Consider the following 27520-nt stretch of genomic DNA (forward strand, 5'->3'; position numbering starts at 1 on the left):
ACTTGTGTGATATACCAAAGAAATACCATTTCCAGGTCCAAGCCTTCACTGATTTCAAGTGAGACTACAATCTAAAATTTATTGGCATCTTAGACATATGTCATGAAAATTCTGCTTTTTATTCCGTGAAAATCAGGGAATTTGACATTTGGCTTAGAGTGGGAACCCTGAAAATATATAACAGTCTACAACATAGCTCGGTGGTGGCTATAATTTAAACCATGAATATATACGGGGGCGATTATTAAAATGTCAATGATTTCATCATAGTCCAAAGAATCAACACATTTTTTAGCAATCAGAAAGATGTGAGGCTACGCCGATGGTTTTTGTGTTTTATTTGAGTGTTTGTTTTATTTTGAGCACAGATTAAATAATTGTTTGATTTTGCCTGTAGAGTCAAAGGTTCTGTGAAGCTTTAAGGGTGTTTTTAGTGGGCAATTGTAAAAAACTGTAAAGTATAGAGTACTTTAAAAACCATATCTTGTTTATTCATTTGAAAAAAATATAAAAACACAATTTAAAAACATATTATGGATTTGGCATAAGATGAAAATGCAGTCATGCACTGAATATATCTTCATTTCTTTTTCATTTTACAATAGTGAATCAGATCCCTCACATAGTTCAGTCTTGTTGAAATCAAAAAGCGCTGAATGGGGTGTGGGTTTGTCCCTTTGTGTCTCTGGGACTCTTCGTAGCTCCAGCACTAAATTAAATCTATCTACACTCCATCACAGTAGGGGGCGGTGTGCAACTATCATCGCAACCCGACACAAAACCTGAAGAAGAAGAAGAAGAAGAAGAAAGAGCAGTGAGCAGAGCAGGAAAATAAAGCTGTACACGTGCACCGGTAACTAAACCTTCACCCTTTATCACCATTTAAACAAGTTTCAGTGTTTCACATGAGGTGTTCAGGAGTATTTTAAATGACATTATATTGTTATATTTCTGTACTGTATGTGTGATCCTGACTGAAACACTGCATACTGTCTGATCAGATATAAAGCTCAAGACAAACACGAATGTATTTACTGTTGTTATAGAGAAGAAGAGGAAATAAATCCAGTTTGTAGTTCAAATTGAGGATGTGTACAACAAACACCACAGCAGATTATCTTCATCTTCTGCTTTATCATTTACATTTCACTCGTCTACACTTCAAATCTCTTTGTTTACTGCACTCGCTTTCTGATGAACACTTATTTTTAAAGCTTCACTTTTTATATTGTGCACAAAAATGTATTTACTCTCAACATTTTAATGTTTTTTATTTTTTTTATTTTTAGGGTTCTGCTTTACTTGCTAGTTGAAAGTACACAATGTTTAAAAAGTGCCTTTATGTTTACAGGAAATGTTTGAAAATGCAAAACTATAAGAAATTCTTGAAGTCTTAAAACTTGAATGAAGATTTGGTATTGATAGTGATTGTTTTCTATTCCTTTTTTGTTATTTTGTTAAGGTTTGATTTCAGTTCCTTTGGAAAGTTTTCTTTATGGAAGGGTAACTTTAGTTTTTGCAGGGTTCCCACAAGTCCTTGAAATCCTTGAAAGTTTGTGAATCTTGGGTAAATAATTCAAGGCCCTGGGAAGTTTGTGAAAATATACATACATAGATACAGCTCATTGAAAGTGCTTGAATCTATTTGAAGTTTTCTGGGAAAAAATCCATATTATTCCCTGTGTAGTGTAGGATAATATCATAAAAATTCTAGACTTTTTAAGCACACGTGCTAAACTGTTCACTTTAAATGCTTATATCTTCTGTATGCGAATGTTGATTCATATCAAAATGCTTTTTTGCACACCGGTAGTTGTGTTTTTCACATGAAAACGTCTTGGGTTACGTATGTAACTGTTGTTCCCTGAGAAGGGAATGAGACGCTGCGTCTTCCTTGCCATACTTCCTGCGTCCCTGTCAGTATTTGGCAATATTTCAGATAGCGATATGCTTCCTTACTACAGACAGACATATATATATATATACTGTGTTGGGAAAGTTCACTTTCTACATGAACTAGTTCAGTTCACAGTTCACAAATTTTAAAATGAACTAATTCAGTTCCATATTATTATTTTTTAATTATTGCCATTATAGCCCATATAGAACCACAGACAGCAATTACTTTATCATTTTTAACACTGAAGCTAAATGCGTCAGATTTCATCTTCAAATCCAACTTTAAATCCTTATCCAACCAGGGTTTACATTAGCATTGACTGTCTTTTAAGTTTTGTGTTTGATTGCACATACCTTGAAAGGCTAGCCGGGTGCTTCAAGGGGTTTTTCCGGGCGAGAAGCGCTGCGAGGCATCGCGTGTAGGACAACTCGCACGTGCACGTTAAATAGCGTGAGGTTAGTCAGAAGCTGTGTCCCAATTCAGGGGCTGCGACCTTGTAAGGACGTATTTTAAGACCGATTGCGTCACAGCAGCGCGACTTCAGGCTGGTAAGGCCGTCCCAATTCGAAGGATGCTTAGAATGAAGCCTCAAAATGCGTCCTCATTTCTCCGCGATGTTAAGGATAGAACGAATGGATCCTTAACAGCCGAGGATATCCCAAGATTCATTGCGCGCCTGCAACGGCGGCTGGATATTCTAAAATAAACAATTAAAACCTTCATTAAATAAAAGTGTGTATTTATCAAAACAAGTTTGTCACTGTTTTAGTATTATAAGTTATGTTTTGTGTTAATATTATTATTTTTATGATGCATATATTTCCAAGGTTGATTAATTAAATTGAATATACTGTTGAATAGTTTAATCTACATCAACGTGTCATATTTTATAAACTAAATTAATATTTTTCTGATTTCATATTTATTTTAATAAGTCAGAAACGTTTCCGCTATGTCCTGCTAACAGGCGCAGCAGGTGACGCCAATTATGGGTCATCCCAAGGTTAGACCGTCTCATTTCAGTTCTCTTCGCGGATTTCTGAGGCTGCCACCTTGAAAGACCGAGTGCTCATATTTAAGGTCGCATGCTTATAAGGTCGCAGCCCCTGAATTGGGACACAGCTAGAGTCTATCAAGATCCAGAATATGCGTTAGCAGCCTATGTTAATCCTTAACCGTTTAGGACAAATATGATGTTATTTAATGTTAAACTATGTGAGCAGCGTCCAGTGCGTCACCTCCATGCTGCTCTTTGTTTTGATGACGCATGCAGCCATGAAACGCGGGTGTTGCCAGAATGGGTGTTTTTTCCGCTACACATTAAGGCCTGTATACAGTGTGTTTTAGTCGGGTTTTCGCCTGGAAGACACTATAGAAATCTGGCACCCTATTGAAAGACGTTAAACTGAAAGAGCGCGTCGCTCACAAGCCCCAGAATGAACGAGTTCACAGTAACGTTCATCAGCCAGTAATACAGTACGTTCAGTTCACGTTCGCCCAAAATATGAACGAGTTCATGAACTTGTTCAGGCACAACACTGTATACAGTATATTCTCATGTGTGTTTCATCAGTAAAGCTGGTTCAGTGATTAGTAGTAAATCGCCATCAGCTGCTTTCAGATGGAGCCACATTTACTACACAAGCTGTGTCCCAATTCAAAGGCTGCGACCTTCTAAGGACGTATTTAAAGACCGATTGCGTCACAGCAGCGCGACTTGAGGCCAGTAAGGCCGTCCCATTTCAAAGGATGCTTAGAATGAAGCCTCAAAATGCGTCCTCATTTCTCCGCGATGTTAAGGATAGAACGAATGGATCCTTAACAGCCGAGGATATCCCAAGAGTCATTGCGCGTCTGCAACGGCTGAATATAATGGGTGGATATTCTAAAATAAACAATTAAATCCTTTATTAAATAAAAGTGTATTTATCAGAAAACATTTTTTTCTTGTCACTGTTTTAGTATTATAAGTTATGTTTTGTGTTAATAATATTCTTTTTATGTTGCGTATATTTATAAGGTTGATTAATTTGTTAAACTGTTGAATAGTTTAATATACATCAACGTGCCATATTTCTAAAATAAATTAATAATTTTTCTGATGTCATATTTATTTTAATAAGTCAGAAACGTGCAGGCGGGCGCGTGCAGCAGGTGACGCTAATTATGGGTCCTCCGAAGGTTAGACCGTCTCATTTCAGCAGTTCTCTTCGCGAACTTCTGAGGCTTCCACCTTGAAAGACCGAGTGCTCACCTTTTAAGGTCGAATGCTCAAGGTTGCAGCCCTTGAATTGGGACACAGCTACAGAGCCGTGGTTCACAGAGAAGTTAGGCAAAATCACGTTCATTATCGCGGAAAATCGACTAATCTATGCGATTTTGCCTAACTTTTCGGGACATTCTGTAGTTCTAAAATGGATATTTGTAAAGGTGCTTTGTAACAATTTATAACTAACTGCAAAAAATGTTTAGCGTTTTTTAAAAACCTAACTTGAATTGAATTGAGTGTTTTTAAATACATTTTTGACAGATTTAATGTTTGTTTTAGATAACAATGGAAGTGAAAGAGGAACCTCAGGAACTGAATGAAGTGGAGGAGAGACAACCAGAACCTAACGATGTCATCACTGAAGAAAAATCTGACATCAATCAACATGAAAAGAGTTCACCTTCACCAAAAGGACAACATAGTGATGACATGAACAATAAAGAGAGACCTCACACGTGCCAGGAGTGTGGAAAAAGTTTGAAATACGCGAAAAACTTTTATATGCATTTGAGAACTCACACCGGAGAGATGTCGTTCAAATGCCCACATTGTACAAAGAGTTTTACACACGTGAGTAACTATAAGAGACATGTGAAAACCCACACGAAAGAGAAACCATACACCTGTCTTCAGTGTGGGAAGAGTTTTACACGGAAAGAGTCACTAAAGCTGCATTTGAGATCTCACACCGGAGAGAAACCTTACACCTGTCCTCAGTGTGAAAAGAGGTTTGCAGAGAAAGCATTTCTTAAGAATCACATAACAATTCACACTGGTGACAGACCTTTCATTTGTCCTCACTGTGGAAAAGGTTTTTTACGAAAATTAATTCTGGAAAATCACTTGAGAACCCATACAGGTGAGAAACCTTTCATCTGTCCTCAATGTGGAAAGAGTTTTAAAAATAAATCGCATCTTAAGTGTCACATAACAATTCACACTGGCGTGAAGCCTTACACCTGTCCTCAGTGTGATAAGAGTTTTACAGAGAAAACGCTTCTTAAAAGTCACATAACAATGCACACCGGTGACAGACCTTTCGCTTGTTCTCTGTGTGGAAAGGGTTTTCTACGAAAATTAGGTCTGGAAAATCACTTGAGGACTCATACTGGAGAGAAACCTTTCACGTGTACTTTGTGTGAAAAGAGTTTTAAAACCGCATCATATTTTAAAATCCATCAGCAGACTCATTGTGAAGAAAACTCATTCAGCTGTGATGAGTGTGGGAAGACATTCGGCTCAGCATTTTTCCTAAAACGGCACCAGAAATATCATGTCACTGAAAAGCCTTACACCTGTTCTGTTTGTAAGAAAAGTTTTGCACTGAATGTATATTTGAAGAAACATCAGAGAATACATTCTGATGAGAAAACTCATGTGTGCGCTGAGTGTGGAAAAAGTTTTTTGACTTCCGAAACCTTGAGAAAGCACCAAAGAATTCATACTAGAGACAAACCAATGAAATGATGGTGTAAGAAATAGATTTGTTGTATTTTTTGGAGGGTTTTTTTTGTAGTTGTATAGAAATCATAATTCTGATCATGGTAATGAGTGTCTTATGGGTTTATCTGCATTTACCACATTTTTATTACAAACTAGAATCAATAGTCTGATTAAATAAAATCAATGTCTGTTACTTGGTGAAATATTACTTTAAGCTTCTGTCCTTTACATGGCTTATACGTCTGTTATGTGTTTCATGTATCACTCTGCAGTTTTTGCCTGCAAAATTGTTTAATAAAATGTTTCAAATCATTATCTCCTGTCCAATTAATTACTTGTGTGTAATTACTTAGTCTTGTTAAATTTAGCTCATTGCGAGGAAACGATGTGTTTACCATTTTTCACAAGTTCACCATCTTAAGTCGATTCGTTCCTTCTAGTGTTATTTTTGATCCTTTATTGTTGGATATTGTAAAACTTGTCCTGCTGAATTTAATTACACAATTCAAGCAGTTATTTAAACAGGTAGCGGTATCGTGTGGAGACCAAAGAGTGTAAAGACAAGCAACTCCACCAAGCAGGAACACTGACAAGGCACTTAAGTACTGAACTTTTTTCTATTTATCCCTTTCTTCTTTTTGTACATTTTTTATTCTCCTCTTTTGACTCTGTGTTTTTAAATCCCTACTGTATCACACCGACAGCAACACAATGCAAATAATCTCTGCACTTTTTCACCGTGCAGAATTTTGGGCCGATTTTCCCCCCTTCTGACAACCCCAGCTATGTCCTGATTATCTTGATGGTCCTACAGATTATCTTATCAAATTTTCCCTGAGATGTGTTAAGAGTGTCCTTGCGAGATTTCTTGTTTACAGTCGAGACTCTGGTTGAAAATCTGTTTGTTTGTGTGTGGTGTGCTGTTTTTGACACATCATGGCACCACACACTATAGGACCAAAATGGTTAAATCTAGGATTTTTTATCATGTTTAGGGTCTATCACATTTTGAAAATCTTGATGTAAAAATCTTTTGGTGTGTACCCAGCATTACTGAGCCAGCTGTAGTGGCAGACAGGTTTGATACCAAGGGTGGACTAATTGAGTGCTGTGCATGGAGAGCGTCATCCATTGCCGTCTACCACCGCCAGGTGGCAGCAGTCACACTACTGGCCTTTCCCCCTTTTCCTGTGGGTGTTTATTTAACAATCGTGAAAAGCACTATATAAATAAATTGGGTGTTTCCCTAAGCTCCTGAAATAAAGTAAAAGCAAATCTGCATTTTTTGTTTTACACAAAGGATGAAATTTTGCAGAATATTTGTAACCGTAAACATTATTAGAAATATATGGAAGTCATTGCTTCCCATAGATCTGATTGGTTATAAATATATGCTCCAAAACTGTGTTGCTGTATATAAAGCAAAACAGAAAAAATATCCCGTTTTGGAACAAAATAACATTCTTAAATAACATTAATTTTTATGGATGATGTCTGTGAGCTGTTTCTTAATATGCTTTCTTGTCTATACTTGCTGTACAAAATCAATCTCAAAATCTTATCACTTGAAATCAATACTTACTCCCATCCACTTTTGGAGAAGTTGTGCCTCCCAGTAAAAAAAAGATTTTCATTTACTTTTAAACTCAATAAACACATTTAGAGGCTTTCACAAATAAGGGCAGACTGTTCAATAATCTAGGTCCAATTATTGCAAATGCACGTCCTCCCCTCACATTTAACCGTCATCAAATGAAACAGCTCGCAGGATGACTCAGACAGCCCATAACAAACTGGTTTTTATGACAACTAAGTATTTCATAACTACCTGAATTAATCATGAATTACAATAGGAATACACACTACCAACTACCTATGTCTAAATAAAAAGATGTATAAATGCACATTAAAATGGTGTATTAATCATTTACTTACACTTTCTAAATGATCTTATGTGAACCACTGACAACTCCTAAATAATTGCTTTGTTAATAATGTAATATTTAATAATGTAATAGTTTAAAAATGATAAATTGATCATTTAAAAACTATGAAAATTTTAAACACATTATAGACATGCATATAATTCAAGAGCAAAGCATTTATATTTGTATTTATAACCTACTAACTAATCTCTATTAATGTAGGAACAATGCTTTAATTTTATAAATGATGAATTAACTACTTACTAATGCTTAACTAATAATGTATAGCGTACATTTATTATAATGTGTTACTGAAATATGATATGACAATTAGTTATGAGACACACGACACAATAACTATATAATAAGACTAATATGTGTATTGTTTTCAGTATGAATGGATGTGCTTCTTGGATCATTAATATTTTGAATCTTGTTTCTTTAAGGTGTGTTTTTATATCTTTGCTTGCGTTCATCAAAAGAAATGAATGGAAAACGAATAGATGGGTGATGAAAACATTTTCTTTGCACCGACATGTCCTACCACACCCAAGTACACAATGTTACCAGAGTCTCACATGATAAAGTACAGAAGAAAGTGATTTTAACGATCTGCTTACTTTATACTCACTAGAATAGACACAAAGAGATGAAATAATACATTAATGTCTCTAGTTAATTCAAGGATTTTACATATAGCAAACTCTATCATACAGACTCAGTATAGAAGATTACTAAACCTTTGAGCTTCAAGAAAGTCTGGATTGATAAAGACTTTTCCAGCTTTCTGTAATGTATTTGTTTATAAAAGTGCTGACTTAATATCTATCTACTAAAACTATAAAATACTTTATAACACAACAGAATACATGCTGTATAGATGATGATAAAGCACTGAAAGTTTATACAACACAATATATTTACACAAGCAAAAAAGCTTCACAACAGAATGAGAGAAAAATGAGTTTGAGGGAATATATCCTTTAAGTACAATGACATCTATTTCTCTTTTCAGACTCCCTCCACACCCTAAAGTCACTGTGTTGTGTGTCTTTGTACTCATAAAGAGAAGAGAGTTGTGAAGTGTGTAGCCGGAGGACAGCTGTGTGTGTGTGTACTCATACGAGATAGTTGTGAAGTGTGTAGCCGGAGGACAGCTGTGTGTGTGTGTACTCATACGAGATAGTTGTGAAGTGTGTAGCCGGAGGACAGATGTTTCCTGGTGTGAGGGGTGTGTGTTCACTGGGTGTGATTGATGACAAAATAAAACACAATCTTACTCAATATACACCTGTGTGTGTGTGTGTGTGTGCGTGTGTCTGTGTGTGTACTCCGTCACACCCTTGTCATACTCATTGTGTTTCAGTGTCTGATTAATGTGTAAGTTGCTTTTATATCACAGTCACAAACATGCTAGAATCTCAACCTGATAAACCTTAAAGCAAAGTTTGTGTTTTTAATGATAGTTGTACAGATAAGAGTTAAAGGTTCTGGAGGTTTTTTTTCTCTGTGTGTGTGTGTGTGTGTTTTTTGTTATTGTGTCTCCAGGTATTAAGGTGAGTATGAATCAAGTCTGAGCGTGACTCAGTTCATTTGCAGTAGCTTGTCCTTAACTGATTCATGTATGAGCGTTTGTCTGGGGCGTTTCCTCCTCCTTTAAGAAGACGTGATCTTGAGAGCTACACGAGTAATTTCACAGACATCAGGCCGAGTGCAATGTCCAAATCAAACACGTGGATGAATGCGATCTTCAGAGCCGTTCTCATCGGGGTCTTGTTAGGAACGGCGTTTGGAGGACCGAGACAATCAGATACATCTACACACCGTGATCCTCATCATGGACAACAGACAGAAGTCGGTCAAAGGATTTATTATCCTGTAATACACGAAGCTCAGAAGATTCATGACACACAGCAGATTCTGTATCCCTCACTCAATGATGGACAGGTAAAGACAAATTTAAACATCTTAAGTAAAAGCTACATTATATAATGTAAACAGAAAAGAAGTAGGCTAATTGATTTAAAAGATATTTCAAATGTAGTTTTAGTTTTCAGAGAATGTATGCAACTTGAATGAAAAGCTTTGAGGACAGCGTTTGAAAGATGATTTCATCAGTAATGCAGATGACGGATGTGTAACAGGAATTGATTTTTGTGTGTTTATCATTCATTTACTTTTAACAGTCAGGGTCAAATGTGTTAAAGATTGTGAAGTGGACAAGTTCATATTAGACTAACCTTTAATTCAACAGTCCTGACAACAGTTGACTTTTCTCCACTGGTAAAACAGTAAATTACTGGAAAAATACAAGAATCTTTTTAACATAAAACTTTTGACCCTGTGGTGATATTGACAATGACTAAATTATTTAAATAATGATGTTACGACTAAATTATGTTAATTGAAAAATGCGTAAATGCAGAAATGTTTGTGTGAGGGTTAAGTTTATGGGGTTAGAAGAGACACTTATAAACGTCATGATAAGATTTACGTTACTACAGTATGAAGCCTGCTGGATGCCGTATTGAATGAAGCTGCTTTGAAATGAAATGTTTTGTAAGAAGTAGAAATACAATGAAATGTCAGTGAAATTGATAGACGTGTGTTTTGTTGAATACAGCGGACGTGTCTGTACAATACAGCAGGAGATAAATGTGAGCGCTGTAAAGACGGATACTACGGTAACGCCACACAAAGAACATGCAGAGTTTGTCCGTGTCCTCTCAGCACTGAAGCTAACGGGTAAATATCACATCAAACACTAAATCAATCTTATTCAGTACACTGTATCAAATAGATATGACCTGCTTATATGTAATGTGGATTAATGCTGGCGTGTCTTTGTGTAGTTTTGCAGTGGGCTGCAGTGAAACAGCAGATGGGAGAGTTCAATGTCTGTGTAAAGTGGGTTACACGGGTGAAAGATGTGAGCGGTGAGTCCTACATGAAATCCATCTCACATTACTGATCTATGACTCCATATCCTGCTTTAAAGAAAAACTTGTCATGACCAACACATACTGGTTAATGCTGGTTTACTTAACTGGTTTAGTAGCCTAGTGGAGACATCACAATCCATGAAACATCTTATATATGCTATACAGATTCCAGATTCACTCGAATGACTCCTTGTATTTAATTTTATAAATGTTTTTTATCAGATGTGCGCCGGGGTTTTATGGTGATCCTCAGGTCTTTGGTGGACGCTGTCGTCCGTGCAACTGTCCTAAAAACTCTTGTGATTCACTGACCGGAGGTCTGAATTTCTTCTTTTCACATTTAATCTGAAGTCTTTCAATGAAATGTATTCTTTTAAAAGCAAGATGTGTTTTATAAATATGTGATGTCAAAAAGATTGTTTTTCCTTACATGTCGACTTCTTTTATAGTGTGCAAGAATTTCCTAGAGCTTCAAAACACTGAGAGAGACCAACAATGTGAAGGTAAAAGACGTGATGACATCATAAAGTTTTGTGTCGTTTTATCCTGGTTATTTAATGACGTCCCTCTGTGTTTGTCATTTTTTAAGAGTGTGATAACTGCGCACATACGTTGCTGAATGATCTGGAAAAGTTTGACACTGACTTGAAAAGACTTAAAGATCAACTTGATTTGGATTCAGTCGGATCTTCAGTTGAAGACGATCTGCGGAAGCTCGAGGACGCCATCACTAACACAACGGTAATCTCATGCAGTTCTCTAAGATTAAATACATATTTGATGTAGAAAAGCATTACAAGTGTATTATTATGAGTCGCATTTCTACACTTGTGTTAATATTGGATAGACTAATTCATTTCTTTGTTTAGCTACAACTTGCATGTTTAAACATTGATCTTTTTTATATATTTCATTGTTATTATATTATAAACATTCACAAAGCTCTCTATAGAGTTCAAAGGCAAGTTTGAGTTTTTCCAGACACTTTGCTTTATCTGTACAGAGCAAAATGAATGAAAAGTCAATCATCTGGTAAATCATACATGACTCTTATGACAGGTTAACATCCAGTATGTATGTAGTAAGAGTAAAGCTCACACGGATAATGTGGCTAGTGAGGTTTACTTTTACCTTTCACAAGAGAGTAATCTTTAATCAGTGCCAACATGAGCATTGACACAAACAGTAATGAATGAGATTAATCCTAAAAACTTTTATGAGCTTAACTCATTTGGGATTTTCTTGTGCAGAATCTGGTGAATATATTCAGCTCTACAGTCAACAAACAGGGATCTAAAATCAATCAACTGGAGCGAGACGTCAAAAATCTGGCCGAAGATATGAACGATCTGAAGGAACAGGTTAGATGATACACAACACGTTCACATTAACCAGTCATCTACTGTGATATTTTTTACTGTGACCAATATTTACTACTGTATTCCTGAAACATCTCAATACTGTAAGATCTCTCATTGATTAAATAAGTCTTTGTTTCTTCAGGCAAGGAAACGCTCAGACGACTCTCAGAAAGCTCTTGTGAATGTTGAAAACAGTCATGAGAGGGCAAAAGATCTGGAGACTGAGACACAAAACCTCCATAAGAAAATACAAGGTAAACATTTTCATAAAAACATATGATTTGTTCTTATTGAAGTGTATTGAGTAAATATGATTGATGGATATGGTCATCATCATGATGTATGACACACATCCTGTATGTCTCCATGTCCTGTTTTATCATCTGATATCATCACTGTACCATAGTTGTAACACACAACTGATTAAATGTGTCATTGTGTGTGCTGTTGGAAATGAATACAGAGATAATGAACATGTCTGATACAAACAAACAAACAAACAAATAACAAAATGTGCTGTTAAAATATGAAGGAACAGATGGACTTACCTTATCTCAAGGCGTTTTACTAACATATTATAACATCTGAGTTTTACTCTTAAAAAGACAAATATAATACTTATCATCAAACAAATCCACTGTTTGTGTAACCACAGCATCACGTCATCGCTCAAGTGGCTGAGGTGTCTTATAATGCTAGGCCCTCTTATATAGGCAAATAAGGAATAAACAAACAACAAGAACACAATTTTATATCATTACCATATAACATTACATTTAAAACTGCTATTTTATAAAAACTTTCTTTAACATTTAATTACCTTCACAATTCTTCCTATGTTATCTGGCAATATCAAATCTAAACAAGCAGCTGTAGGAGAAACACGAGTCAGGAACAAACATCACCTTGCAAACCATCCAAAACAATCACCACTTTCCTAAATATTGTCACCAATGTTAATCAAAAAGAAAAAAAATTCAAGTGGTCTGAAGTGTATCACTCGGTGTAGTGTAGGAGTTGCTACTCATAAATATCACTCCAAACAACCATTAGTGCGCCTCCCACTACCCCATCTCTCATGCATTTTATACTATGGAGCTAGAAACTAACATTGGACACTGCTTTAAAATGACATCACCCAAACTGTGCCAACCCACTACATTTATAATCAGTACTGAATACCACCGAGATCGGATATATCATATTGAGTCTATAGTATTGAATGTGACTGAGATCGGATATATCATACTGAGATGATGATATGTGTTTTTCAGATCTGCTGAAACAGCTGACAGAAGCAAACATTGGTGAATCGACTCCGCTCTCAGGGGATCTCCAGAAACTTCTGCAGGAGTCTGAGCGTATGGTGAAAGAAATGCAGAATAGAAACTTCACACCTCTGAAAGACAACGTCAAGAAAGAGCAAGATCAAGCCAACAAACGTACATCTCTCCTTCATGTCATCATATCTCAAGATCTTTTTTATTTATTACTCTCTTTAATGACGCTTTAATGTTTGATTGCAGTTTTGGAGCAAGTCAATGACTTCACAAAGCAGTGCGATGAGAATAAAGACGCATCTAAACGTGTTGAGAGTTTACTAGAAAGCTATGAGACGAAAGTGAAAGAGCTAGAAGATTCACTGAAACAGGCTGTTAACATGGTGAAGAAAGCCAGCGGTCTGAATGATCTTAATGCTGTAGGACTTCAAGATGTGGTGGTAAGAAGCTGAAACCTCTCATCTCTTAAAAAGTCTTTGTGAAAGAGCCTTCATGACATGACACATCTTTTGTCTTTTTAAGAAACAACTGAAGGATTTGGAGAACGAGCGAGATCTTGTTCGAAATCAGATCGGTTTGGCAGTGGACCAGCTGAAAAACACTGAAGACCTTCTGAAAATGTTCAATGACAGTAAAACGGTAAACCTTTATAGTTCATATAACAAACAACAGGCACCAGACTTGATTTCATTCCAGCTGCAGCATTTATGAAATGGTTTATATTCTCACAGGAGTATGAAGATCTCACGACACAACTAGACAGCGCAAAGTCTGAGCTGAAAGACAAAGTAAAGGTCATCTCTCAAGCTAAAGCTCAGGAGAAGATTGTGAAGCAAGCTGAAGAACATGCTGAGAACCTACGCAAACTCTCCAAAGAGCTTCAAGAGTGAGACTTCATCTATCATCATACAGCTCTTTATGAAAGTGTTGATGATGGTGTCATGTGTTTCTTTATAAAGAGACTGATGTATGTATGTGTCATTGACAGAGCTGTACAGAATGTGAGTGGACTCTCTGGTGTGCAGGACGCTCTGTCAGGGATTGACATTTATAAAAACATCACCGATGCTGTCAACGCTGCAGAGGAGGCGGCAAACAAAGCCAAAGAAGCCGCAGATAAAGCACTTCATGTAAGAGACTTTAACAAACACTCAAAATATAACAGTTCTTTCATTATTTACTCACCCTCCTTTCATCCAACATTTGTTTCAACACAGCTGATGTTTATATTTTGAGTTTATTCAGAGAAAGATACACCGTGTATTTATTTTAAGTGAATGCTACAATCATGGTGGCACAATATGGCTGCCGTGCATTGACATTCCAGACGTTTTTAGTCGCAGTATAATACACATACTGTACGTGTTTTTGTGAATTATTTATTGGTTTTTTTGTATATGTAGGAAGCCAATCAAGGAGACCTCATCAAGAGGGTAACAAATCTAAAAGACACCGGCAATAACCTTCTTAAAAACGCAACGGATGCAGTCCGAGATCTTAAAGGTGAGTGAACAGAAAAATAAGAGATGAAGCTCCATGCATCGGTTTTGTCTTTATTAAAGTGTTATTCGATGTTCATCAGGAGCAACTAATAATCTCAATAATCAGATGAAGCGTTTACAAGAAGATGAGAAGAAAAAGAAACTGCTGGAGGAGACGCTGAGGTCTCTTCAGGATGATCTCAGAAAAATTCAGAGAGGTGAGAAGTTCATGACATCACATTCATAATGTAGTGTACATCCAGAGGAGATGATCTCAGTTTTTATTATTTTTCACTCGTTCAAGCATTATGTTAGCAGTGCAACGGTTGCGTGTTTGAATAGCGAGGAGCACATAAAACCTAAACTTTTCTTTCAGATGACATTGATAAGATTATTAATGCTGCTAAGAAAGCTGCAGCGGATGCCAATCTCACCACCACCAACACAATGGATGAACTGAATGATATTAAAGCAGAAGTGAAGAAGATCTCCATCAGTCCAAGCGTTTCTAATATTGACAATGTTCTCCAAGATGTTGATGTGACCGGTGAGCGCTGTTACTTGATGTGTTATGTGTCTCTGTCTCACGACGCTTCCTAACTCTCGGCTTTTTATATCTAACAGTAAAAAACCTGAGCGCCTCCATCCCATCACTGTTAGATAAAATGAATGAGCTGACTTCACAGCTCACTGCAGTAAACAACGTCTCTGATAACATCAACCGGATAAAAGAACTGATCGAGCAAGCACGTGAAGCTGCTAACAGAGTATGAATCTTTATATATCACATATAAGTCACAAACTAAAACAAAAACACCCGCTGACCACTTAAACTCTTGTCAATGTGTTACAGATTGTTGTGCCTATGAAGTTCAGTGGTAATGGATTCGTGGAGCTGCGTCCTCCTAAAGACATAGATGACCTGCGAGCGTACACAACTCTTACTCTGGCTCTCCAAAGACCCGAGAAAACACCCAACCGAGGACGTAGACTCCGTCGACAGATCTCTACAGATCAAGACAATATGTTTGTCTTTTACTTGGGTCATAAAAACGTAAGACTCATTTTCCTCGACTCTTTATCACGTGTGTACTGTATGTGTGTAATATAGTCATTAACAATCATTTATAATTCAGTTGTGTAACTCTTGTTTCATGTCATAAATGTGTTGTCCTCAGGGATCTGGAGACTACATTGGCATGGCTCTTAGAAATAATCTCCTGCGTTTTGTATATAAGCTGAATGGAAAGGAATATGATATTGAGACATCAAACATCACAGAGTCTCCGTCTGAACCGGCTTTCTTTGACAAAATTGTCATTCAGAGGTATGAATCATGCTTTATGAATATAAAATAAAATCAGTATTCACTTTAGCGTTGGTTAAACTTGACAAAGTGTCACATATAACTATATTTAAAGACCTCATGACATGAAGTTTTGTTGCTTTCAGTTCATGAGTCTTTCATCTATACTGTCTGATAGTGTTAGGGTTAAATCAGATCAGATGTACTGTGTAATAATCACCTGTATTATGTGTGATGTAGAGTTTATCAAGACGCTGAAGTCATTCACACACAACAGTTCACATCCAGCAACCCAAAGTCTCCACAGATTGAAGTACAACAGGGTGACGTGATCCGTAATCTACTGGATCTCAGTCCTGATGATGTGGTCTTCTATGTCGGAGGTTATCCAGATGACTTCAAGGTTCTTAACTCCATTCAGACGTTGAAATCTTTTGATCAGTCTTGTTTAATGGAGATTATGTTAGTAGTCATGTTCAAATCTTTCTTTACAGCCTCCCACTTCACTCAACATCGGCAAATATAAGGGCTGCATTGAGTTTTCCACCTTCAATGAGAAATTTATCAGTCTGTACAACTTTAAGAATGCAGTTAATATTAACATAGAAACTCCCTGCAAGAGGTACATTTCAATATGATCTCAGTGTTTAATTTATCTGTATGTGAATCTCTCTCTCTCTCTAAACACATGATAACCACATAAAGAATATTGTAGACCGTACATTGTGACAGCTTGCATATATTTCAAATCTCTTTCTGTTTGCTCAGACACATCCCAGTCACTGGTTCAGAGTCAACCTACTTTGAAGGCTCCGGTTACATCAAAATCATGCTTGAAAAGTTCCCCAAACCCTTCCAGATCGTTCAGAAAATAGATTCCCGATCTGAGGATGCACTTCTGATGTTTATAGGAGATGAGAATAATGTAAGAATCCTTTTTTTTCACAAGTTTATAAAACAAATGTCTTGAAATTCCTCTGCTAAAAGATTTGTTTTTTATTTTTATTCATAGGAGTTTTTCTACAGCGTCTCTCTTGAGCGAGGTTATATTGTCGTTAATGGCCAGGAGAAGGACCGAGTTTTGAGACCTTTCAGAAGTTTGGAGAAAGTAAAACTTTCTCCAGTGAGTAACGTCTCTTGTCTTTATAGTCGTGTCTGGTCGCGGCTGTGAAATCTTATTTCTTCTTTCTATTCTTTTGTGTTTCAGGAAACAGAAGTCAGAATTATTATCAATGTATTGAAAGACATTACAGTAAGAGTTGGTCAAACTGAGGTCAAAACAATAGGCTACAGTCCAGCAAAGTTTCATCACTACTTTGTGGGCGGTATACCTAACACTTTACGTGAGAGGTTCGTATATTAATTTAGTCTCTTCTGTAAAATACGTAAATGTGATTATAAAGATTGACTAATAATGAGATGATTTCTCTTTAGATACAACATTACTGTTCCTGCTCTGAAAGGTTGTGTAAAAGGCGGCAGTGCTGGTGGTATAAGTCAAATTGTTAAAGAAGAGGTGGGCATCGGCAAAGGCTGCTCTCAAGACTTACTGGTAAACATTTATTATTATGATCGACACCATGTTTCTTCATGACTGAATGCTGGAAAGATGGATCTGATGTTATTTCGCTCTTTTCAAGGTGGTCAGAAAAGCTGAATTCACTTCAGGCAGTGCATTAGAGAAAGATTATGGTGACTTCAGCTTACAGGATGACATTAACCTCTCACTCGGCTTCAAGAGTATTAAACCAGACGGCATCTTAATGCAAAACACCAAAGCTGTAAGTTTCTCTCTCTCACACACATCTGTCTGTCTGTCTGTCTGTGTGTCATATTGTTTAATATTTATTTATCCTTCAGTGCTTGACAGTTTACCTCTCATGATTTATAGACATTCATATCAACCCAGATGTCTGTGATGTTTATATACATGAAGGAATTTATAGCTTAACAGACTCAAGACTTCAGGGGCCTCATTTACAAAATAATGCATAGAAACCATCCTACATTTGATCTTACGATCATTATAAAAATGCGTACGTGTGATTCATAAAACTAATGTATGCACAGAAAACAGGCGTACCCCTTTCATTTAGATGTGGACTCTATTAATTGCAAATGATCCTGAACTTGTGCTTTAAATGATGCCTAATTAATATCATAGACATATAAAACAGCGCTTGTTTTCAAGCAGCAAGAATAGCTTATTTTCCACAGCATATGGACAAGCAAAAGCTAGGCACTTTTCCATGTCAAAGACAGTTTTTATAAATACGGACTTTGCCGTGGATTTTTGCACACTTTATAAATGAAGCCCCAGGCCTGCTGATACACAGTCATAGCATTACTTTCATAAACAACAGTTTAATAAACTATATTATTGAATGTAGAGTAAATCACTTTATTCTCACTGTTGACAGAATAAAAACATTCAGCTTTCTATGGAGAAAGGATACGTGATGCTAAAGTTACAAGACAACATGTGGAAATCTACGAAAACATATCAGGATGGTAAATGGCATTACCTCACCGTGGTCAGACAGGGTCAACGGTAAGATTTTACTTTCACTTTATATTAAAGGACAAGTTCGGTATTTTAGACTTAAAGCCCTGTTTTCAGATTGTTTATGGTCAAATAGAATGGTTTTGACTGAAATTTCGACATTTTCGGCTGCCCTGAGAATTTTCGCTTGTTTGTGTTTCAGCTCAGACCTCTACAATGGCTTTATAGGTGCACTGGAACAATCCTTCCTAAAATGCATTAAACTTTCGTTTACAAAGACGAGAAACTCACCGAGTGGTCAGGGGTGTTCACTGATATGCTCACACAAAAATCGCGTCAAAAGATGCTTTCCAACAGCTGTTTTACCATTCGTTGTTAACTTGTGGACCTATTTCCCCAAACGCCTCACACCCGTACATTCTTCCGCTTAGAGCTTGAATAATAAACACTCCAGCCCAGGAGGTGGCGCTAATCCGCCTTTGCCAATTGCAAGAATAGAAACAAAGTTCCCGGCGCGGAGTAATACCGTACCTCACAGGACGTCTAATACAGTCAATGGAGTTGGTAAAAACTACGATAAAACCTGTTGGAATGCGTCTTTTGGAGCGATTTTTGTGTGAGCATACCAGTGAACACCCCTGACCACTCGGTGAGTTTCACGTCTTTGTAAACGAAAGTTGAATGCATTTTAGGAAGGATTGTTCCAGTGCACCTATAAAGCCATTGTAGAGGTCTGAGCTGGAACACAAACAAGCGAAAATTCTCAGGGCAGCCGAAAATGTCGAAATTTCAGTCAAAACCATTCTATTTGACCATAAACAATCTGAAAACAGGGCTTTAAGTCTAAAATACCGAACTTGTCCTTTAAACATTGATATATGACATTATTAATAAAGACGTAATGTTGTCCATCATGATGAGAAGAATACGATTTGTACTGTAGATGTGACTTTAGTCATTGAGACATACAGTTTGATTTTGTTTATATATTAAATATATTTATATATTAAACATCAAACCCGTCTGAGCCTTATGTATAATGTAATACATGATAAAACAGCACATCCCTGGATAGTCATACATTACGGTTAACATGAATATAATACTTTACATACAATGAAATCTTTGAATATATATATATACATACAGCATGTACAATAGAGATGTTGTGATTGTGAGTATTTAATAATACAGCAGTAAACAAGCCTGAATAATTCCTCTTTTTAGTGTTGAACTTCGAGTTGATGAAGATGATGTTGGAGAGAGACTGGCAGGTTCTTCACCTGAAGTTTATTCTTCTAGTATAACTCTGGGCAAAGACACTTTTAATGGATGCATCTCCAACCTTTATCTTAGGAGGTCAGTATCTTTCTCATGTTTCCTCACATTTATGCAAAATGCACGTTCCTGTTTTGTTTTATGACATTACTGCTTGTGTCATCTGTATTTGTGCAGACCGGGGGCTTTATATAAACCAGAAGATTTGAGTTCATATACTGCCACAGGAGACGTGATGATGGACACATGCAGTGTTAAACTAAACATTTAACTTCACACAGTCATGGTTTTCTTTCTAAAGGTCTGTACAGCACATTAACACAACATTACAGACATGTCCTTACACTAGTTACTGTAGTTAATGTTACGATAAACCACATAATGACACGTTTCTTCAGATGAATTTAACTTTTTTGCTTTGATTTATTTTTATATTCATTTATTGTCTTTTATTGTATACAGTATTTCTTATGTGTGTTATCTTCTTTGATTTCAGACATGAAGGAAACCTTCAAGTGTTTTACCAGTGTATGACTTTATTGTATTACACATTATCATTAAATAAATAACCCATCTGCAATATGGCTTCTTCATGTCATTTTTTTAAGGTCTTGTTATTAAAGACATTTGTTTTTAAAGCAAGTCTAGAGAGAGTTATAATTATTGTATTAATAGTTTAATAAACGCTATATCTCAACAGTTTAAACTCACTTGACTGAAATGTTTCTCATGATCTTAGAAAGTCTTTCATCTGAAGGTTTATGTGTAAAGTCTGGAGACAAAAATGTACTTCTTCCAACATTAGAAAACGTTTAAACTATATCATTTATACAGATGACTTAAACTGAATAATGGAGGGAAAACTGTCAATAAGAGTCCAGAATAGATGTGAACTCCTGTTTTAAAATCATCTCTAGTTGAGACATCAAGAAGCTGTGAAATAAAATAATAAAACATTACTGCCGATAAACAGTGACTACATTGAAGTTGATCAAATATAACATAGTTAGGGTTTATTTAACTAGTAATATTTTACTAGTAATCACTAAGATGTGCTAATGAGTAAAGTTTAGTAATGATATGCACGTAATGACAGAATTTATAGTGTGGTATCGAGGGAGAAGCAAAGCACTTGCTGCGGTAAGCAGAACCGCTTTTTAAACTAAAGTGTGAATATGCCCTTGATAAAACTTAGTTAAATACACAAGTGATAGACAGACTAGCGGTTGGCAATAACATAATTGCACTTGTTAGGGTTATAAGAACGCTGTCCACTGGCGTTTGTCACAGACAAAGTCAAGAAAATGTGAAAAGCTTTGTCCACATTAGAGAACACAGTTCAGAAATCCAAAGCTTTACTGTTCACTGAAGGTTCATGTTAGCTAATGCTAAAACCTATGCTGATTTAAAGGCGGGGTGCATGATTCACTTTGGAAAAGTGAGTCGGGCCGGGAACCAAAACACACTTTTAGCCAATCAGCAGTAAGGGGCGTGTCTACTAACTGACATCTATAGGTGTGTTCGACTTCATGCGGCGCTGCGCAGACCGATCGGCGGCTGACTTGAAGCAGTGCAGATGTCACGGGGTGACGATCTTTCAGGGCGGAACCAAAAGTTGAGGAAGTTTTGGTTCCGCCCGGATGTTTCCGTCTAGACCGGAAAACGGAAACACCGGACATCCGGCAGATTCACGGAGGCTGTAATCAGCCGATTGGGCACAGCTGCGCCTAGTTGAAGAGATCGCCGGGCAATTGGATGATTATAGTACAAAGGGAAGTATATAAAGCACAGTTAGAACACAGTTAGAGGGGCTTAGTGTGTGCTGGGAAACGGAGCTGTGCTCGTTTTTGGACGTGGTGGCTGTCTGTGGTTCTCTCTCTCTCTCTCTCTCGTTGCAGTCTTGATTGTGGAGCTGCTGGAGTAAACAGGAAAATCCTATGGGTCGAAAGGAACTTGTTCTAATCAATACTGAAGGAGTAAAGCAGGAAGAAAATTGACCTTCTGGTACAACGTAAACAAAGGCTATTCGCCGTGAGTATACCCTTTTTGTGTGGAGTAACTGGCAAAAGTTAACTTGTATAACTATTGGGAACCTCCAGGAGAAGGAGGGCGGCCCTACCCCTATAAGAGTGTGGTGGGCGAGCCGTGAGAAGCCCAACTTCAAACAGCCACCGCAACGAGACTTATTGTGGTCGTATTTCCCATCGCCTTATCGTAGCCCAAGCGCAGTGGAGGACACCGGGCGCTTCCCTTGTTGTGGTGCACTTATAGTGTGGTGAGTGAGACTGTGTAATAAATCTTTTTCACGTTTGGAGTGGTGCTGTGTATTGCTGTGGGTTGCTGTGTGTCTTGTAGACGAAGCCCCGCATCATCCATTTTCTTCCACTGGGCAGAGGACGGAGAGGCCAACGACTACAGAAACCACTGTTACTATAAATAGTGTGCTGTTTGGAGTACGAGGAGACGCAGACTAAGAGCTGTCCGTGACCGTGAGTAAACCATTGGAAACATTCGTGGTGTGAACTTACCTGTGTCTGTTTTGTCGCAGAGTCAGAGGCGAAAGGGTCCGCCGCCCCGTGGTCTCTACGAAAAGGGCGCCCCCGTCTAGGAATCGATCGGCCTATGGGCATTGGAGATAGGGCAGCGCTCGACCCGGTGAGGTGGTGTGTGACCTTCGCCCCTCTGCTGACCTACGGAGGAGAACCATACTTACCCAGAAAGCTGTAAACAGCAGGGCCGGTGAGAGATACTCGAAGTCTCAGTAACAGTGTCTTTGTGTTCTAGCGGCCACCTGTGGAGAGAGAGCAGAACGAGAGTGAATCATTGAAGAGCCACCTGTGAACGTGATACCTACCCAGAAAGCTGTAAACAGCAGAGCCGGTGAGAAATACTCGAAGTCTCAGTAACAGTGTCTTCGTGTTCTAGCGGCCACCTGTGGAGAGAGAGCAGAACGAGAGTGAATCATTGAAGAGCAACCTGTGAACGTGATACCTACCCAGAAAGCTGTAAACAGCAGAGCCGGTGAGAAATACTCTAAGTCTCAGTGACAGTGTCTTTGTGTTCTAGCGGCCACCTGTGGAGAGAGAGCAGAACGAGAGTGAATCATTGAAGAGCAAACTGTGAACGTGATACCTACCCTGAAAGCTGTAAACAGCAGAGCCGGTGAGAAATACTCGAAGTCTCAGTAACAGTGTCTTCGTGTTCTAGCGGCCACCTGTGGAGAGAGAGCAGAACGAGAGTGAATCATTGAAGAGCAACCTGTGAACGTGATACCTACCCAGAAAGCTGTAAACAGCAGAGCCGGTGAGAAATACTCTAAGTCTCAGTGACAGTGTCTTTGTGTTCTAGCGGCCACCTGTGGAGAGAGAGCAGAACGAGAGTGAATCATTGAAGAGCAAACTGTGAACGTGATACCTACCCTGAAAGCTGTAAACAGCAGAGCCGGTGAGAAATACTCGAAGTCTCAGTAACAGTGTCTTTGTGTCCTAGCGGCCACCTGTGGAGAGAGAGCAGAACGAGAGTGAATCATTGAAGAGCAAACTGTGAACGTGATACCTACCCAGAAAGCTGTAAGCAGCAGAGCCGGTGAGAATTACTCGAAGTCTCAGTAACAGTGCCTTTGTGTTCTAGCGGCCACCTGTGGAGAGAGAACAGAACGAGAGTGAATCATTGAAGAGCAACCTGTGAACGTGATACCTACCCAGAGAGCTGCAAGCAGCAGAGCCGGTGAGAAACACCCTAAGTGTAAGCTAACAGTGCTTTTGTGTCACAGCGACTATCTGTGGGGCACAAGGAGAACGTGGGCGGACGTACGACAGGGAACGCAAAGGCACGTGGGGCGAGGACCCCCTGCCGACCCGAGGAAGGGTACATCGACAGTGGAGATCCTCCTTACCAGTCACACCAAAATTATTCTGCCTCCAGGACGGAAGAAGGAGGGCGCCACGGTTAGCAGGGTCCAGGCCGGAGCCTGACGTTTCCCTTTCTCCCCCGGCTTATGGTGGTTGGCACCCCTGTTGTCCTTGGCCTGTCTGCCCGTGGCTGCAGTTTCCCTGGAGGGAGAAGAAGAGACCTATTAGTTTTAATTTCCCCTTACCCCAAATTCCCAGTTCTTTTAAATATTTAAACTAAATAAAGTTTGTTTTAAATTTTACTTCCCTGTTCCCGTGTTTGTCTGGTCATTGGGTTGGCTTTGGGGACCTCCTCGAGGTGGGAGTTGCAAAGGGGCGTGGCTTTAGTTTAAACCAGCCAGCCCCTGGTGGTGACAGATTTTGGCGTAGTCGGCAGGGCCCCACCTCGAGTTGAGTAACCAAGGTCACCCAATGACTGACAACGCGGGGCCTGCAGCCCCACCCCGTGCCACATCTATTATCATGGGAAGCCCATGGATCCAGAAATACGGAGGAGCAGAGTCGGAGGTACGACTGACCGAATGGAAGGCCCAATTAGAGTACTTGGCCGACTTACAGGGCCTTAGCGCCGCTCAGCGGCTCCAGCTTGTGTTGAACTCCCTAGAGGGAGAAGCACGGCGAGAGGTACAAGCCGCCCCCGAAGCAATCCGAGCCACCGCCCAGACTGTGTTCCAGTTCCTTACTGAACAATATGGCGACCATACCCCCGTAGCTGTCCTCCGTTCACAATTTTTTAATTGTAAGCAAGGCCCCCGACAACCTATTAGAGCTTTTGCCCTCCGGCTGCGAGAGCAGTTCACTCGCCTGCAGGCCCGACGAGACCATGGGCTAGGAGACGGAGAGACCTTGTTGCGCGACCAGTTCCTCCTGGGGATGAAAGAGGGCCCCGTGAGACAAAGTCTGAGGGTCCAGTTTCGACGGGACTCCGGGCTCACCTTTGAGGACCTAAAGAAGGAGGCGCTGGCCTTGGAAGGCGATGAGGTCGAAGTAAGTGGAACCCCTGTATGTGCAGCCGTAAGTGGGAACACCGCAGCACCACCTGAACACGCAGATTGGAAGCAAGCCCTCAGAGTAGAATTGTTGAAAGATGTCCGAGAGCAGATGTCGGAACTATCTAAGGCTCTTCTGGGAGAACTTCGTCAAGGTAGGGCGCAAGAGGAACCGAGGCCGGCACCCCGAGAGCGAGTCTACTCTGAGAGGGGCCGAGAGCCACCGGGGCGCCCGAACCGTTTTAACCGGCCCCGCTTTGAGTGGGATGACCAAGGGCGGCCAATCTGCAATCGTTGTGGAGAACCAGGGCATTATAGCCGTCAGTGTGGGCCCCGCAGGGCATCGGAAGGGGGTTTTTAGGACGACCGGCCACAGTGGGTCGTGTGGCCGGGACCCCTCGAGGAGACCCGGAAAGACGTGATAATTCAAGAGGCCAGATGGTGGGGCATAGCCCAACGGCGGAGGTGAAGGTATGTGGCAAGACAGTACAGTGCCTGGTAGATACAGGCTCTCAAGTGACATTGTTTGCCGAAAGTCTCTCGCAGGAAGTATTCGGGAAGCAGAGAACCCAAGGAGGAGAGGCCCCCTGGCTGACGTTGCGGGGCGCCAACGGCTTAGAGATTCCTTACATTGGCTATCGGCTGACGGACTTAGAAGTGCACGGGGTGTTAGTCCCCCAAAAAGGGGTGATCATCGTGGAAGACAGGTGTTTGGGAGTCCACCGAGCCCTACTAGGGATGAACGTGCTCTCCGAGTGTTGGGAGGAGTTATTTCGGGCTAGGCCCGGCCCTAGGATCTCCCCTGTTGAGAGGCCCCTATGGGAGCGAGTGGTCGCCGACTGTCGTCGGGTCCAGATGACCCAGGTCCGTAGAGGCCGGGAAGAGGTAGGAAGAGTGATGTGTCGCTATGCTTTATCTATCCCCCCTAGGAGTGAGGCCATGGTGTGGGTGAGAGTGGCCCCCCGAGGAGTTGGCCCCGAAGAGTGGGTATTGGTTGAACCCCACGCTGATTGCCCCCAAGTGGAAGTAGCACGAGGCCTAGCGGCGGTCCACCGGGGGAGGGTCCCTGTAAAGGTTCGAAATGACCATCCCTACCCAGTACACTTACACCGACACCAGCGGCTGGCCCGACTCACGGGGGTTGCACCCCATCAGGTGAGGGAAGAGAGAGATGTTAAGTTCCGTCAGGTGTGCCCCACTGTCATCGAGGTGGCCCTGACGCAGATGGAAGCCCCCTCGAACAACGGGGAGAGGGACGTGCCGAGACACCTGGCAGGTGAGTCCCTGCAAGGGGAAAAGCTGGAACAGGCACAGACACAAAGACTCCAAGCCCTCCTTCAGAAATGGCAACATGTGTTTGCAAGACACGAGGAGGATTACGGATGCACTAAGGTGGTAGAACATCATATCCCGACTGGAGATGCAGGACCCAGCAGGGAGAGGTACCGGCCGATCCCACCCACTTTGTATACAGAGGTACGCTCACTATTGCAGGGTATGCTGGGGCGGGGCATCGTCCGGGAAAGCAGTAGCCCATGGGCAGCCCCCATCGTACTGGTGCAGAAGAAGTCGGGAGCTTGGAGGTTTTGTGTGGACTATCGTAAGCTCAACCTGGTGACTAAGAAAGACGCTTTTCCCCTACCCCGGATCGAAGACTCCCTTGCGGGTCTCACGCGGTCTGCATGGTACTCCACTCTGGATCTGGCCAGTGGGTATTGGCAGGTGCCAGTGGCCGAGGCCGATAGGGAGAAGACCGCTTTCACGACCCCGTTTGGACTATTCGAGTGGGAACGGATGCCCTTCGGGCTCTGCAACGCCCCAGCCACGTTCCAACGCCTGATGCAGCGCTGTTTGGGAGGTCAGTTAATGGAGTCAGTCTTGGTATATCTAGATGATGTAATTGTGTACTCCCCAGATTTCGATTCCCACCTCCGGCACCTCGAGGAGGTTTTCCAGGCAATGGAGAAATATGGGCTGAAGTTGCAACCCGATAAATGCCATCTGCTGAGGCGAGAGGTCCAGTTCCTGGGTCACGTGGTCAGCGCTGCTGGGGTGGCTGTAGACCCTGGGAAAGTCTCTGCAGTGAGAGATTGGAGTGCGCCCAAGACTGTGAGGCAAGTACGTTCATTTCTGGGGTTTGTGGGATACTACAGACGGTTCATCAAAGATTTTTCCAAGATCGCTAAGCCACTTAACCAGCTGCTGGTCGGTACAGGGCGGAACCGGGGACGGGGATCACCCCCGATTGACTGGGATGAGTCCTGTGAGGGGGCATTTCAGAGATTGAAACAGGAATTGTTACAGGCTCCTATCTTAGCTTATGCAGACTTTACTCAACCATTTATCTTGTATACAGACGCTAGCAACCTGGGGTTGGGGGCGGTCTTGGCCCAACGACAAGCGGGAACAGAACGGGTGATTGCTTATGCAAGCCGAAGCCTCCACCCAGCTGAGAAGAACGATGCCAACTACAGCTCGTTTAAACTGGAACTGCTGGCCCTGAAGTGGGCCCTGAGCGAGAAGTTTAAGGACTACCTCTGGGGTGCTAAGGTAACGGTGATTACAGACAATAATCCTTTGGTACATTTACAGACAGCAAAGTTGGGAGCTGTGGAGCAGCGCTGGGTGGCACAACTTGCCAATTTCGAGTATCGACTGCAGTATCGGCCTGGGCGAGAACACACGAACGCGGACGCCTTGTCCCGATTGCCAGAGGCGGACCACCCCGGTTGCCGGGGAGGCAAGGAAGAAGAAAGCCAGAGGGAGGGCTATCTGATAGGGGCCGTGGAGGCCCCCGGAGGCCAGCAGGAGGCGGTACCGGAGAATTGGGGCTGGGACCCCTGTCGGTGGAAAGCGAGGCAGGCCCAGGATCAGGATGTGTGTCAGGTAAAGATGTGGGTGGAGCAGGGCCGACGGCCGACATCGTCTGAGA

General features: G+C 40.6%; 2 protein-coding genes across 2 annotated transcripts; both read left to right on the forward strand.

Moving 5' to 3' along the window:
• Positions 1-784: 784 nt before the first annotated feature.
• LOC141281637 (uncharacterized) lies at positions 785-5833 on the forward strand. Its single transcript, XM_073813611.1, has 2 exons — positions 785-853; positions 4449-5833. The coding sequence occupies exon 2, from the start codon at positions 4455-4457 to the stop codon at positions 5634-5636; it is 1182 nt and encodes a 393-aa protein (XP_073669712.1). The 5' UTR covers positions 785-853; positions 4449-4454; the 3' UTR covers positions 5637-5833.
• A 3309-nt stretch (positions 5834-9142) lies between these two features.
• LOC135741187 (laminin subunit alpha-3) lies at positions 9143-20268 on the forward strand. The gene is made up of 30 exons (XM_065259862.1): positions 9143-9484; positions 10161-10282; positions 10390-10473; positions 10702-10796; positions 10929-10982; positions 11069-11220; positions 11730-11840; positions 11983-12094; positions 13115-13282; positions 13367-13560; positions 13643-13759; positions 13852-14006; positions 14109-14250; positions 14524-14623; positions 14703-14819; positions 14978-15148; positions 15226-15368; positions 15455-15655; positions 15780-15928; positions 16148-16310; positions 16402-16529; positions 16676-16832; positions 16920-17030; positions 17115-17257; positions 17342-17459; positions 17548-17688; positions 18328-18458; positions 19638-19769; positions 19866-19989; positions 20185-20268. The coding sequence occupies exons 1-29, from the start codon at positions 9158-9160 to the stop codon at positions 19957-19959; spliced, it is 4032 nt and encodes a 1343-aa protein (XP_065115934.1). The 5' UTR covers positions 9143-9157; the 3' UTR covers positions 19960-19989; positions 20185-20268.
• Positions 20269-27520: the final 7252 nt, after the last annotated feature.

Source organism: Paramisgurnus dabryanus, chromosome 24, assembly GCF_030506205.2.
Source record: "Paramisgurnus dabryanus chromosome 24, PD_genome_1.1, whole genome shotgun sequence".
Taxonomy (NCBI): domain Eukaryota; kingdom Metazoa; phylum Chordata; class Actinopteri; order Cypriniformes; family Cobitidae; genus Paramisgurnus; species Paramisgurnus dabryanus.